Source organism: Physeter macrocephalus, chromosome 4 (assembly GCF_002837175.3).
Source record: "Physeter macrocephalus isolate SW-GA chromosome 4, ASM283717v5, whole genome shotgun sequence".
In the NCBI taxonomy this organism is placed as follows: Eukaryota; Metazoa; Chordata; class Mammalia; order Artiodactyla; family Physeteridae; genus Physeter; species Physeter macrocephalus.
The window spans coordinates 93,074,341-93,089,001 of NC_041217.1; the positions used below are offsets into that span (position 1 = coordinate 93,074,341).

At 33.1% G+C, this 14,661-nt stretch overlaps 1 protein-coding gene across 2 annotated transcripts in view; it reads left to right on the top strand.

The window, feature by feature from the left end:
* Window positions 1-14,661, top strand: part of COL11A1 (collagen type XI alpha 1 chain) — a 198,906-nt gene that overhangs the window by 122,732 nt on the left and 61,513 nt on the right. For both annotated transcript variants that reach the window (XM_007113602.4, XM_007113603.4), the window contains exons 37-41: window positions 1,886-1,939; window positions 6,427-6,480; window positions 9,184-9,291; window positions 9,685-9,774; window positions 10,032-10,085. In XM_007113602.4, the coding sequence (XP_007113664.1) occupies window positions 1,886-1,939; window positions 6,427-6,480; window positions 9,184-9,291; window positions 9,685-9,774; window positions 10,032-10,085 (360 nt within the window). The remainder of the gene's footprint in view (window positions 1-1,885; window positions 1,940-6,426; window positions 6,481-9,183; window positions 9,292-9,684; window positions 9,775-10,031; window positions 10,086-14,661) is intronic.

Consider the following 14,661-nt stretch of genomic DNA (forward strand, 5'->3'; position numbering starts at 1 on the left):
CATAGGATATCTAGGAAAGCCATTAAAAATCATGTTGCATTCATCCCATGTGATATTTTTTAGATGTAAGATCACTGTTTTAAAGAGTTACAATATTTTGCAATAAAAGTGTAATCTATACTTTTCACACCAGCAAGTATAACAAGATATTTAACTTTTATATTTACAGATTTGCTAAAAAACATGTAAATGGCTTATACTGATTGCAAAACTCATCATTTGAGATGCACTTTAGTGTGGTGGAAAAAAAAAACACCTGACTCATGTTTATTATCCTTTAGCTGTCGCCCTCTATAATTTTAGTTAAAACTTTTACTACTGCCCTCAATTAATGGCATATTTATTCCCATATGTATCAAAATAGTGATAGAGCACAAGATTTGTTTTTATTTACTATTTTGAAATACTGAACCTAGATGAGGTCCACTAGCAATCAACTACTCATTTATGTGTCTCACCTTTATACCGAGAACGATACACTTAATGCCTAATACATAGATATGTAATATATGTTTTTGAAAGAAGGGATGGGTAGATGATATCCAAGAACATTTTGGGGACTTGGTTAAAAACATTCCAGTTTTGGTCCTTTGGGTGGATGGGAATAGAATCACTGAGATGATCCTGGAAAATATGAACAAATCACTGAGCAAGCTATGATCTTGTGAAATATCATAACAGGTTTTAATTAGAGCTGGTAATTTAACCAGTGTGTCAATAAAGATGCAATCAGGAAGCAGAGCTGGTACTAGTCACTGTCGGGAAGGCTTTCCACTGAAATGTTATAACCAAGCTAGAAAAAGTCTTATTCCAGTGGGAAAAAAGCTATCTGTGAAAATGATCTTATTTTGAAATACTTTTTTTCAAGCTCAATTTACAAAGAATTGATATTTGAAAATAGCTTTATGTAAATAATGTATTTTTAAATAAATAAGTAGGTTTATTCAAATAATTAACATACTGTGAGAGGTATACCTGTTATCATTAAAAATGTTATTACAGTGATCATTTCTCTTCATTTATCCAGTCTCACCTAAGAATATCTCTGCCTATACTCATTATACATGTTTTGAAAATTGAACTTGGTGCTTAATGGTTTCTGAGTAGGATGAATAATCCATAATGCAGCCTAAAGAAGCAATCTATTTCTACTAAGTATCTAAAACATAAGAACCTCACAGAGTTGTTTACTTTAAGTACTTAGTTAATGGCTTCATTTATTTTTTCAGTCATGACAAAGACAGCATCCTTTACTGAAAGTGATAACATAGTAGATGTGCTCTCCAGTGTTTAATAAACATTATGCTTCCAAGAGGGTATTTAAGAAAACCTGCTGGGAAAAATTTGTCCTGATGACTTCTAAAATTGAGCCTTGCACCTTGTTTCCTTTACTTGAAGCAACTGGGAAGTAAAATGCCATTGTTTATAAGTTTGTATTTCTTTCACATTCTTGTCAGTTAGAAGCTCAGACCACCACTAGAGGACACTATCTATCTCTGGTATCCAACTCTCAGTGCACAAGAAATTGTATTAGGAACACATCACCAAAAAGAGGGAAAAATATTCATTTGTCAGGTACTGAGGAACTAACATTTTTACAAAAATAAAAATACAAACCAATATGAATATGCTTTTTGAGAAGAAAGATGCTAATGAAATTTAAATATAAAATATTCAGATTACAGTTGTACAATTTTCTCCTGGTCTCATTTATAGCTATAGATATGCTAAAAAGATATATATACACATTCTACCGTATATGAAGTCAATAGAACATCAAAATAAGATATCTAATGAAGATATAAGAAAATTACCTAACGTATTTATATTGTAAATAATTCAAGAAATATTTATGACGTTCGATGTTTAATATTTGTGATTTCAGGGACCACCTGGAAAGGATGGCCTGCCAGGACACCCTGGGCAACGTGGAGAGACTGTAAGTGACCCCAGTCTTCTGATTCAAATTTTCTATCTCAAGCACTTCATCATTTCACAGAAAGATACTTTATTATTAACAAGTCAATTACCAGGTTAAGAACAATGGTGAAATTAATTCCATTTAATCTTTTAAAAATATATTTGAAATACATAAATAGACCTATGTTTGTATCTAAACATTTAAATAAATATACTTGAGGACATGGATGTTACTTGATTTTCCTTATTTTCAATAACAGCACTTTAGGGATAAGCTGATGGAAAAACCTCATTGTCTTTTGGATACCTCCACAAGGTTGTCAGCCTTGACCCTTTCACATAAGTCTTTGTTACAGATATATTCCACCCTACCCTTTCACCTTTCCACTCTCTAAAGGAGACACATTACAATAAACTGTGCAGATAATATATTCTTCTATCCAGAATTAAGGGATGAAATATTTCCTGCTGTTGGAACTGTAAGGCTGTAATTGGTCTAGAACTATGTTAAATGCATTCTCTCCTCTCAAGTAGGAAAATGGAAATGGAAAAAAATGTAACTTAAATTATGGGGAATATAACATTAAATACATTCTCTGAACAACTTATGTGTATAACAGAGGTGGACAGCAGGGAAACTGGCAGCTCAACTATGGTTTAAGAATCTTGTTGGTTTTGTTTATTTATTCTGCCACTGTTAACAAAACTTTGAATCTGACTGTTGCAGTGGGATGGTAGTCTAATAAGAAATCACCATGGATTAGCATGTTTCCTTGGAATCAACTCTTGGTTCCTAACATTGATTAATTTTATCCAGATTTCTTAAGGAAACCACAACACAGACTACCTTTGACTGTGTGGCTCAAAATTATCTTAGGGTATTCTGCCAGCATGAACATATATTTGGGGTTCAATAGAAATACTGGATAACAGATCTGAAAACATGATGATTTTCTACATAGGATAAACAATCTGGCAGCAGCAGCCAATTCCTGTTTTGCTCACCAAGTGACAATTCTTAGTGTAATGACTTCTTAGTTTTAGTCAGATTGTAAACTTCAAAGTCTTGGATTACAAAAGCAAAATCAAGAATGATTTTAGTGAGACCAAAGAGTAAAATTGTTTGGGTTTCCTCTTGGGAAAGACATCTCCATGATGAGCAAGAAATAAACTCTCTAAAGGATAATCCACATTCAAATTTGCAAATGCATTCTCATTCAAATATTGCAGTCAATCATTTTTAACTAAGTCATGGTATAGCTTCTTGGGAATACCTCTCAAATATTTCCAAAATGTCTTTGAGGAAGGAGTACCTAGAGAATTATCATTATAAAATCCCTTTTGACTTTAATCAAGAGCTTCTGCTTCTATCCAAAGTAACCATATTATATATAACATTTAAAGTTAAAGTGGAAAACTAGAATATTAACTAATGTTTCTAGGATGGATATTCTCATCTAGTAGTTTCTTGTAAACAACAACTAGAATTATGTCTGGAAAATTGTATTCCTGATTTCAAATCCACTTTAAGAACAATAGTGAGTCACCCTATCACCAGAAACATTTCTTTCTCACCTTGTTCTGTGTTGACTGTGATTCAAAAGATTGTCTTGTCCAAGAGTCAGAATCTAGGGCATCTATATTTTGATATATATGTTTCCTTTTTTTAAAGAAGAAAGTATTTTATTATATTTGAGATTTGTCTCCATTCAGAAATCCTTGAATTGAAGGTTCATTCTGACATCTTACAATTTAAAGCTTTTTAAGACCACTAGGAATAACTAGAGATAGTCTTTATTATACTGAAACAGCCCACGTTTGTCTCAGAAACACAGTGCCAAATCATGCTTTGACTGTAGAGGTGATCAGAATAGGAGTTCCATTTTTATTACTCATGTATCAAATTAACTTCTGTTTTTCGGGATTTTGAAAAACATAATTTAACTTTTTATCCTAAAATTAAATGGCAAGGAAAGTCTTATTACATGACAGTATTAGAATAATCACACTCCTAAAATTAAATGGCAAGGAAGGTCTTATTACATGACAGTATTAGAATAATCACACTCCATTCTGATCTATAAAAGTTTTCTTGCACATAGTTCATTTGTAAGATCCTCAGTGTCAGATTTATAAGATACTTGCAAAACTCTGAATGTTTTGAATGAGCTGGCGTATGGTCAATGCTGTTTCCAGCTCCTTCCAAATCTGTTTCTCACTCAGAGGTACTAGCACCCTCTTAGAACATATGAGTACAAGTCTGGGTGGCAAATTTTTCACAGAATTTCCTCAGTTAAGCATTTATTTTTAATCAATTAATTTTCATAATTAATTGTTATTGTGATCAATTTCATCTGCTATTCTTGCTCTCACAGTTACTAAGGAAAAATCTTTATAAGACTAGTTTTTTAAAGTCCTGATTGCACTTACATCTTTATGTCAAACTCTGTGATTAGAAATTGGGCAAAAGGTGATCCACACAGAGGGAACAGATTATGCAAACGTGGTGCATGGCTGTTTAGGGAAAGTTGAGATTGTGTAGACTTGGTAATGGATATTTCATGACATATGCTTAGCAATGAGTTGAATAGATTTGCTTTTGTGGCATGATAACAAGTGGACAGGTGAGTGAACCTGACTTGAAAAACTGTAGTGGTCAAGGAAAGTGGCAAGTATAGTTCAACTAAGACAGGTCTACTAGACAAGAGAGAAGAAGCTGGATTTGCAAGTTTCTGAGATGACATGGTAGGATTAAATGACTGAGCTTGAGGACCTGAGGAAAGTCTGGGATCTGAAGTCATTTTGTTAATAAAGGGAGAGAACAGAGGTGGAAAATCAAAGGAGAGGATTCATTTAGTGAGAACAATTTTGAGAATGTTAAGCTGAGGAAAAAGCATAAGAAGGCATTGATAACAATTGTGATCATGGAAGTTATTGAGATCATCTAAGGAGTAGCTAGGATGTGGGACTAAATACTGTAAACAAATGATAAGAGTAACAGCACGAAGAGTTGTTAGCTCTCAGTGAAAAAGAAAAAATATATATTATGTATATATATGCTTACATATGTGGGTACAAATTTCCACACCATTAAGTTCCTGAAAAGTTAAAATTAAGCAGTCAAGCTAAGTAAATGCTATAATATATTTCCCTGGAATTGATTCACTTTGCTGTTGTTATTGATAACTCAAGTGGAAACCTGATGGTCTTAAGAATTAATGTATTTTTTTAATAGATCTTTATTGGAGTATAATTGCTTCACAACACTGTGTTAGTTTCTGTTGTACACCAAAGTGAATCAGCCATATGCATACATATGTCCCCATATCCCCTCCCTCTTGAGCCTCCCTCCCACCCTCCCTATCCCACCACTCTAGGTCATCGCAAATGTCGATGCTACTCTCACTTCGCCCCAGCTTCCCCCTCTCACCCCATGTCAAGTCCAAAAAAAAAAGAAAAGAAAAAAGAATTAATGTATTTTAAAAATAGGAGAAATTTGTTTTCTTTCCCCATGGCATCAATTAAAATAATTACAGATTCTTTTCCTTTTTCCTGCTTTTAAGTTTTATTTTTATAAATAATGTAATCACAATTATCTGGAAGTTCATGATACAAGTGTGGGGCTAGTTTCTGCTCTTTGCTTTCTAACTTTCTTATTTCCAATCTGATGTTATAATGAATAAAACTTTTGCAAATACTATTTGCTTTAATTCAGTTCTTTGTCACGTTTGTCTGTCAGTATTTTGAATCTTTATCCAACTGTTAAGCGCCACTTAACTCACATGAGAAGGAAATTTGCTAATCATAATACAGTCATGCAGAATGAATAACCCAGGAGTCTAGAGAAATATAGATACTAGAATATATGCCCAAAGGCCTTGTTTAGTGAGTACATGTGCTCACATCTACTGGATTTTATTCTAATGACTGCATTATATGCAAAGTACATTTGTAAGAATATTCTTTTGGGTTTTAAGAAAGAACGCTGATAAAATGTTGAAATAATGACAAACATGCAAAGCTTTCTTTTTATAAATTTATTTTTATATCTTGTTTATTTTATGAGATTGTTGGAATGCAAGAAAGAGAATTGCATTAATATCACAGACTGTAGATTTATCTCTGTATAAAGAACCAGTGGACTGTTTCAAAGAATGTCTAAATCCTCATTTATTTCATCCATAGACGTTTCTCAATTAAAATTTCTATGTTGTCTGACACAGTGAAAGAAGGCTAAGAACACATGTTTGCTCCAGCTTCATCCCATTTTCTTGTTTTCTTTTTTAAGCTTATTGAAAATAATCATAGGACTACAGTGTACAATAGTGAAGATGTTAAATTTTCAATATAAAAAGAACTGGAATGTAATAATTCATAGGCATTTAAAAATAAGTATTTTTAGCCAAAAGATGACTTTCTTTTAACGTGAATTATTCAACTGTCTCAGAGAATTTTAATTTATGCTTCGTGTCCTGGATAGCTTTTATAGATTTTTTTTTACCTTAGGGGTTTCAAGGCAAGACCGGCCCTCCTGGGCCAGGGGGTGTTGTTGGACCACAGGTATGTTCCATTTACTTTATTTTCCTAACAAGATTTATTTTCTTGTTTATATTTTCACCTTTGCTAAGTTGTGTAAAATTTGCTCATTTTATTGTGAAAAGTTTTTAATTGAAATTTATGTATTTTTGTATTTTGGATGGCATTTAAATATATAATTTGCCTACATCAAATGAACTTCGGCAAACCATCAGTTAGCTAAAGCGATTTTTCAATTGCCTGAATGAATAAAAGAAAAGAATAAAATAAATGACGATAAGTCAGAAAGTTCACAATGAAGGTGACACGAAAGCCTGATCATGGCATCATCTGCTAAAAACACCACATAATTTTTAAATAGATTGGCCATCATCTTTTTCGGGGATTTCAAATTATAAAATGACTTTAGTTTTCTGAGTATAAATTAGATTTAGAGGTATAATATATTAGAAATATAAAGCTTCTAACACAATTTTTCTAAAATGATAATATTTGCATTATATTACATGTTTCTTAAAATTTTTGTCTTCATAACAATGATTTCCATCAGTGATAAAATATTAGTGTGTAATCTTTGAGTATACAGAAATAATGGCAAAGACAAGTAGCTTTTTCAAGGGAGGTGGCAGAAAGAATCTCAAAAATTGATGCAGTATCCTGAATTATAGTATTAACTACTTATAGAAAATAATTCACAGGGATAGAAAGCAATGTTTTTATTCTGGCGTCGCCTATTGAATGGACAAGACACATCTAGTTTATTCAGCTGGAATTTTACCCCTGCTAATAACAAATTATAGCAGAAGAGCAGTTGATTGAGTGTTTTAATTATTTAATTGCTTTAAGTAGTCTTTTCTCAGCCTACAATTAGTTCTTAATACTTTGTAACTCAAACACAGACCACATACACACAGAGAAATAAAAACTGCTTCTTCTTTCTAGGAATATGTGTGATAGAAGCAAAAACGAAGAATTCTTGGATTGGTTGATCCCTTTTATTTCAGAGATCACTTTTGAGCCAAGGGAATTTCTGTTTGCTACTTTATAAAGAAGAAAACAGTGTGCATGATGCTCTTTTTGCAGACTTCTGTGTGTGTGCTGAGCCTTCCTTTTAACTGCTTATCAGTTTTAATTTTTTTAAAACCCTCTAAATAATTGTTTTCTTCTTTTTTCCAAACAACTTCACAACAATTTTCTGTGGAAAAATCTAACTGAAAGAATGATTCCTATTATGTTATTTATCTATGAACAGAAATAGAATTAGGGCCCCAACTAGAATGTAAACATCTTGGGACTTAACTGAAAATTTCAGGTCCTCACGATTTTGAAAATTCATCTCTGCCTAATGCAGACATCTGGTTTCTGAGCCCCGTGTTCTTTTTTGTCTCCCTACTTTAAGGCATAAAAATAACAGGTGTGTTATTGAATATGCATCTTCATTGCATTATTTTTCTTTATTGGTCCTTTTAAGAAAGAAAATTCTATAGCCTTTTTCAAATGTAACCGTATTTTCATGTTAGGACAAAGGAAGTGATTTAATAGGAGCAATATTGATTGCAATACTTGATACTCCTTTTTTTGTGTGGTCATGTGAATCACCGCTCATTTTTGTCTCAGTGGTGATAGCCATTAAATTAGGATCAGTTCTACATTCCTTACTATTGAAATTCTGATCAGATGTTTAAGGAAAAATTCCTTTGGGGAGAAATGTTTATGCATTAATGATAAGTTGGGGACCTTCAGCAATACATAATTAAAGGAATTTAAACCTAGAAATGTACACTCAGATTCGGGATAGATGTGTTTTTTATCCAAGACCCAAAAGTAAGAATCTGTTGCATTTTTAGAAAAATAACAGAGAATGATATTCCATAAGCAACTTCAGTAACACATTCCACTGTTTAACAATCAGCATCTGGAAACTTTCCCTTTATATATCTTTAACTTAAATCCTTCATTTTGCTTTTTTCTAAGTGGAGATAGAGAGCAACTGGTCACCATTCTCTATTGACATTTGAAATAGCACCACAAACCAGCACCACTCAGGGGACACATAAGTGACCTGACATTTTTCACTTTGGCATTTGCATCAGTTTAAGGCAGTAGGCTGTTTGTTATAGTCTTGGCCGAAAGGAACTGCCAACCCAAACTCATGATCTTCAGGGTCCCCTTGCCACATTGTCTAGACTTTGTCAAATGAACGTAGATTAACAATTGGAAGGTCTCCAATCATGGAAATTCCAAGGAGAACCACTTTGGTTGTTTGGGTTCCAGGGGACCTGAGTTTATTATCAAGCAGTGATTCATTGAGTCACGGTACCAGTGCCTCTTTTACTCCTAAGCTCATTTGACACCTAATATAAAAAGAGGGGAGGGTATGAAATTATAGTGAAAAAACAGTTTTTAACAATACTTGGCCTCACTCTGAAACAATCTGGTATTAAATAAAGAAAACAGCTCTTTGAATTTATCTGTATATTTCCCTTATACACTCAGATTTTAATAAAGATTACACATAATCTTTCAGACTTCTACCAGGTACTTTACTTTCAGTGCTTTATATGCAGTTTTGTAGGACATCATGAAAATAATTGAAAATGATAAACCTTTGTGAAAAGGAGTGATATTGTTTTGGGTTTGTGTTATCTTTGCCAAAAATAAAAGAGCAATCTAATGAAGTTTGTTTAATAAAAGAACAATCTAATGAAGTTTGTTTATCCAATTTAGGGACCAACTGGTGAGACTGGTCCCATAGGTGAACGTGGACATCCTGGTCCTCCTGGCCCTCCTGGGGAGCAAGGTCTTCCCGGTGCTGCAGGAAAAGAAGGTGCAAAGGTACACCATGCTCAAGGAATTTTCTTGGCTGAAAATATCCATTTACTTTTTACTGTAGCTTCTCATTACTTGTCCATAGATTCTCTAAATGTTGGTGTAGTATTTAAATGAATGTCAGAAAGATATGTCAGTAAAATATTCAGTTTATTGTATCTCAAGGCATGACTGGACAATATATAAGAACAGTTAGTTCTATTGACCATAAAACCATCCATTTATATACACTCAACTGTGGATAGTAGTTCATTTTAATGTATATGACATTCCACACAATACTCTCATCATTAAACAGTATTCAGGCTTTACTCACAGTAGTTTAGAGGTAATTACAATTTTGTTTCTGGAAACATGTAGAGTTTACTCTCTATGATGGATGTATATTATATTCTTTAGGGTGACCCAGGTCCTCAAGGTGTCTCAGGGAAAGACGGACCAGCAGGACTACGTGGTTTCCCAGGTGAAAGAGGACTTTCTGGAGCTCAGGTATAATTAACATATTAATAAAATATGTGAATAAAATTGCTTATTAGAAGCATTTTTTTAGGTCTCAACTAAATAAAGATTCATGAGTAATTAAAGGGAAATATGTAGGCATATGCGTTGGTTGTCATAATACGTATGGCAATATACATTAGTGTCTGGAAACACTTCCTAATATTCTCATTTTATCAATCGTACGTCTCCTCCTATTTATATTCAATTCACATCAATTCATTTTCTTTGATTTTCACTTTTCCCAGGGTGCACCTGGACTGAAAGGAGGAGAAGGTCCCCAGGGCCCACCAGGTCCAGTTGTAAGTATGATTATAATAAATAGCCATGCTATCCATGATTGCAAATTACAGCTCTTCTTTCATTACTCTCATGCTGTGATCCCACAGTGTGTGGAAGAGAAAATAAACACATGTCAATCAAATCAGTCAATGCCTGCTTTCTACCAGTTGCATGCTCTAATGAGTGCAGAAACAAAAGAGTTTAGATGATTGAAAATATTAATTTTACCACTGCTGTCAGGAGGTAAAAGGAGCTATCTTGCTTCTTACAATACCTGAGGAAATAAATCATAATTTGTCTGATTCTGAGTACTTAATGAGACTTAAATTTTATCAATGCTCTTTAAAAAAATCCCGTAAGTGTGAAAGGCATATATCCATTTTGTATATTATCTAGATTGCTTTATTTAGTCAATGTAACCTTATGAAATAATCGGCGAATGAGTAAATATCAGATTTTTATTTTCTTGAGATACATATAACCCCCCAGAAAGCATTAGAATACAGCCTTCATTTTTTTCCATTAATTTACCTTCATTCTTAGCTGTACTGTGTGAAGTTACCAATAAGAGCCAAACGACCAATTTTAGCAGTTTCTTCTCATTGTCCATTTTATTTCACCAATCTAAAAAGCTGAAAGTTGCCTTAACTTGCATCTCAACTTCTTTATATAACATATTGAAGTCATACTAGTTCCACCTCCAAAATATTTCTTTAATTTTTCCCCTTTTCTTCATTTCCACTACCACCACATTTGTTCAGACTCTTTTCCTTTCTCTCTTTGCTTAATAGTGTCTTATCTCCTTGACTGTCTTTCTTACCCTCTTCTGTTAGTTTTGCCCACTGATTGTAGAATTATAGTTTAATACACAACCTTAACTCTTCCATTCCTCTGCTTATACATATCTCATGGTTCCACGCCGTCTTTGGAAACCAAACTCCTTATAAGTTTCTTCAAAATTTGATCCCAATCACTATAGTCTATTTTATTTTTCTTAAGGCCTACATTCTAATTCTACCCAATTTAATGCACTGAATTTCTTGCTTATCATACTACCACAATCTTTATACTTTGCAGAGAATATACTTTATACTTTTCTTCTTCTTCCAGGAAACCTCATTTTTCCTTTCTCTATTTGAAAAAAATCCTACTCATCCGTAGAGATCAGGCTTAAATGTTAAAATCTCTATAAGGTCATCTTTGGACAATTTGCTTCCATTTCATATGTTAGTGAAATTTCTCCACTCTTTGTGCTCTTTGTTATGATTTGCATTTTAGAAATTGCATTGGAATATATTTGGTTGTCTCTTTCATTCGACTGAGTTCCTTATATTACTTTGGTTACATTCACAGCATGGTGCTGTCAATATAATCATTCCATATCTACCTGTTTAAATTTATCATATATCCTGATATTGGAGTAAAGCGTATATAGCATAAATAATACTGAGAACATAGCAATATAATCTTTGGCAGATTGATTAACATTATATTTAATCTGTAGATCATACAAATGTCATTACAATGATTATGGTGGGTATGGATATCTGATAAGGATTTTTTAAAAAGAAAAATAAGACTTTTCAATAACTATATTTGATATTCATAAAATTATATAGAACATTTTAAGATATCCAGATAAGTTAGTGGTGGTAGCGCGAGTAGGAAAAATAGTTGATTAAGACAGAAGTGCTTATTTGAGCATAGATAGAATCTTCAAAATTTTCAGTGCAATGCAATCTATTTATCCAGAACGTCAGGTTCTAAAGTGAATTTTATTTTGGAATATGGATGCATTTTTTAAGATCAATGGTTATTGCATCTGTGAAACCTGAATCATGAGCACAACATTTAAATTGTTTAAAGGTATTTTTTGGGACCCAAGCAAACAATGTTATCTGAGGTCTTTGGACAGTTGAAATCAATATATTTGTAGGGTACATAATATGCCCAGGAGATAGAGATATACTTTGATAGAATATTAGTCAACAATTATCCAGTTACATGTAAAAGAACATAGTAAATATGATCAAAAAGATCTAATATTTATTCATTTAGCATCAAGAACTGTTTATTTGGCAATTACTACTTACTTCCCTGTATACAATTAAGCTCCACAGAAGATATACCTCTAAAAGACTTAAAATAAGGGAAACAATTTTGAAGAGAAACACGCCAAAGACGAAATAGCACTATAAGACAGTCAGTGATTAAATGCTTAATGATATACAAACAACAAATATTAATTATTCAAGGACAGGGGAAGAGAAGAGAAATCAGTAAAAGGGTCATGCAGGAGGTGGCCTTTGAACTTGGCTTCAAAGAGTATAGAGGATTACAAAATCATTAAGATCTAGAGAATGATACTAGGAAAGGGATAAGGTGTTTAGGGAACATCTGGTCTTACCAAAGTGTGGCACCTTGGGAGAGGGACTTAAGTGTGATGAATTCTTGCTAGGATCCAGGTACTCTGCTATGTATTTACATAATATAATGCTAAAGCAGAAATATAATATGCCATATGATTATTGAAGCTCTAAAATGCCAAGTTGAAGTAATTTGAAGATTTGAAGTTTTTGGAGTAAATGGAGTAAAAAAAATTAAAGTTTTTTGGAGCAAACAAATTTAATAAAGTTTTAGGGAAAAAGTTATCATTAGTGTGTAATATATAGCAGAGATGGGAGAGACTCATTGAGCATAAAAGTTCAGTGATCAATGTCATAATATGAGTGAGCCAATGATAGTGCAGTGGGAAGTCAAAGGCCAGTGCAGATGGAACCCACACTAAGAAGGCAGGATAGTAGGATTTATTACTAAGATTGGATATGGGCAGTGAGGAAAGATAAAAACTGAATGATGACTTCAAGCTTGTGTCCTTGGGGGAATGACAATTTAGTGATGCCTGGTCAGTTTTACCTGGTCAGGAACAACGACAAACACAAAACACTCTCACACGAAAGCTGAAAGCCTCTTAGTAGTCACAAAAGATTTTAAAAGGCTTTTATACTTTGCTAATAGAAATGCTCCACAGATGCTGACTGTGAGTTTATTTATTTGGAATTAGAATCTATTCTTAGAATAAGTTAACATACCCAATTCAGTAGGCATCAACCAATTAAAATTCTTCCTCAGAGTTGTTGGAAAAGGAACCACTAAAAGGAAAGACATCATCCACATTTCTTAGTTCTTTATGCTATTACCGTAATTGCTGTAAAATATAATAGAGGTTCATGATGATGACTCCTACTCCATAACAAGTGCTAAACAAGCCTCAGTTTACTCCAGTTAAAGCAATTACATGCATGTGAAATTTGATTTTGAAATTTTTAAATTCCAAGTTACCAAGATTAAAACAAAAGTTGTTGATTTTCTAGATGTAAACTATAATTTATTCAGAAAATTTGTTCATGTTAATTCTCATTCTTTGAGGTTAAAGACTTAGGGGGATTATCTTGCAATTGATAGTAAAAACAAAGAATAAGGAGCGCTGACTTCTTTGGCAAGAAAGATAACATGTTCTATTTTGCAATGTTGATCAAAGATGTGACATCGAAATATCAGAGGAAAATATCTGGTCAGTTGGTGAGAGACAATGAAATTGTAATGCATAGGGATAAAGGTGTAAGAGTATCCTGTAGAACTCCTGAGTTTGTATCAATCTCATATTAACTTTACCTTAGGGATATTGACCAAGTATTGGTAAGTGCAGGACTAAAATTCACAGGAACAGAGAAGGATAGAGATTCAGCACTTATGCATACTAAGGAAAAAATATTAAAGTGGTGAGTTCTCTAAGGAAAAAATGTAAAGAAAGATGTGGATGGTAAAGGAAGTAGAAAAGGGCAAGGAAATTATTAAGAGTATTTATTCTTTCAACTCATGCTAAGAACTTTATAATTGTTATCTTATTTGATTCTTGCAACCTGGCCCAGTAGATCTTTCCATTTTTAAAGGCAAGGGATCTGAGACTTGGAGAAGGTAAACAACTTGCCCAAGTTCATAGTCCTTTGAAAACAAAACACCACAGCACATTACATAAACCCATTTCCAGACATGTGTATCTCTTACTCTGTAAACATTGGCCTAATATTCTCTCTCTCTCCCTCTCTCTCTGTCTCTCTCAGTTGCAGTTTTCCAAGTCCTCTTCATCCTTCTCTATTTTGGTGAAAAATTTATCAAAAGGAAGAGTTAGAGGAGCTAATATTACAGCTAACTAGGCTTTAATATTCCTATATGTGCTCTTTATAATCATTCTTAATTTGAATGACTCAAAGATTAAACTGCTTAAACAGAGGTACAAGTTGGATCCTTAATGACCATAAATATTTTCCAGTATACTATTGAATCCTTACCTTTTTTCCTTAGAATACAATTCTTAAGGAGAGTAGTTGTGCTGTCTTTCGGGAATACTAGAGAAATAATAAGTTCCCTCATTGCATAGAACGTCAATGAACTAAAACTAAAAGCAGGGTTTTTTTTTGGTTTTTTTTTTAACATCTTTATTGGAGTATAATTGCTTTACAATGGTGTGTTAGTTTCTGCTTTACAACAAAGTGAATCAGTTATACATATACATATGTTCCCATATCTCTTCCC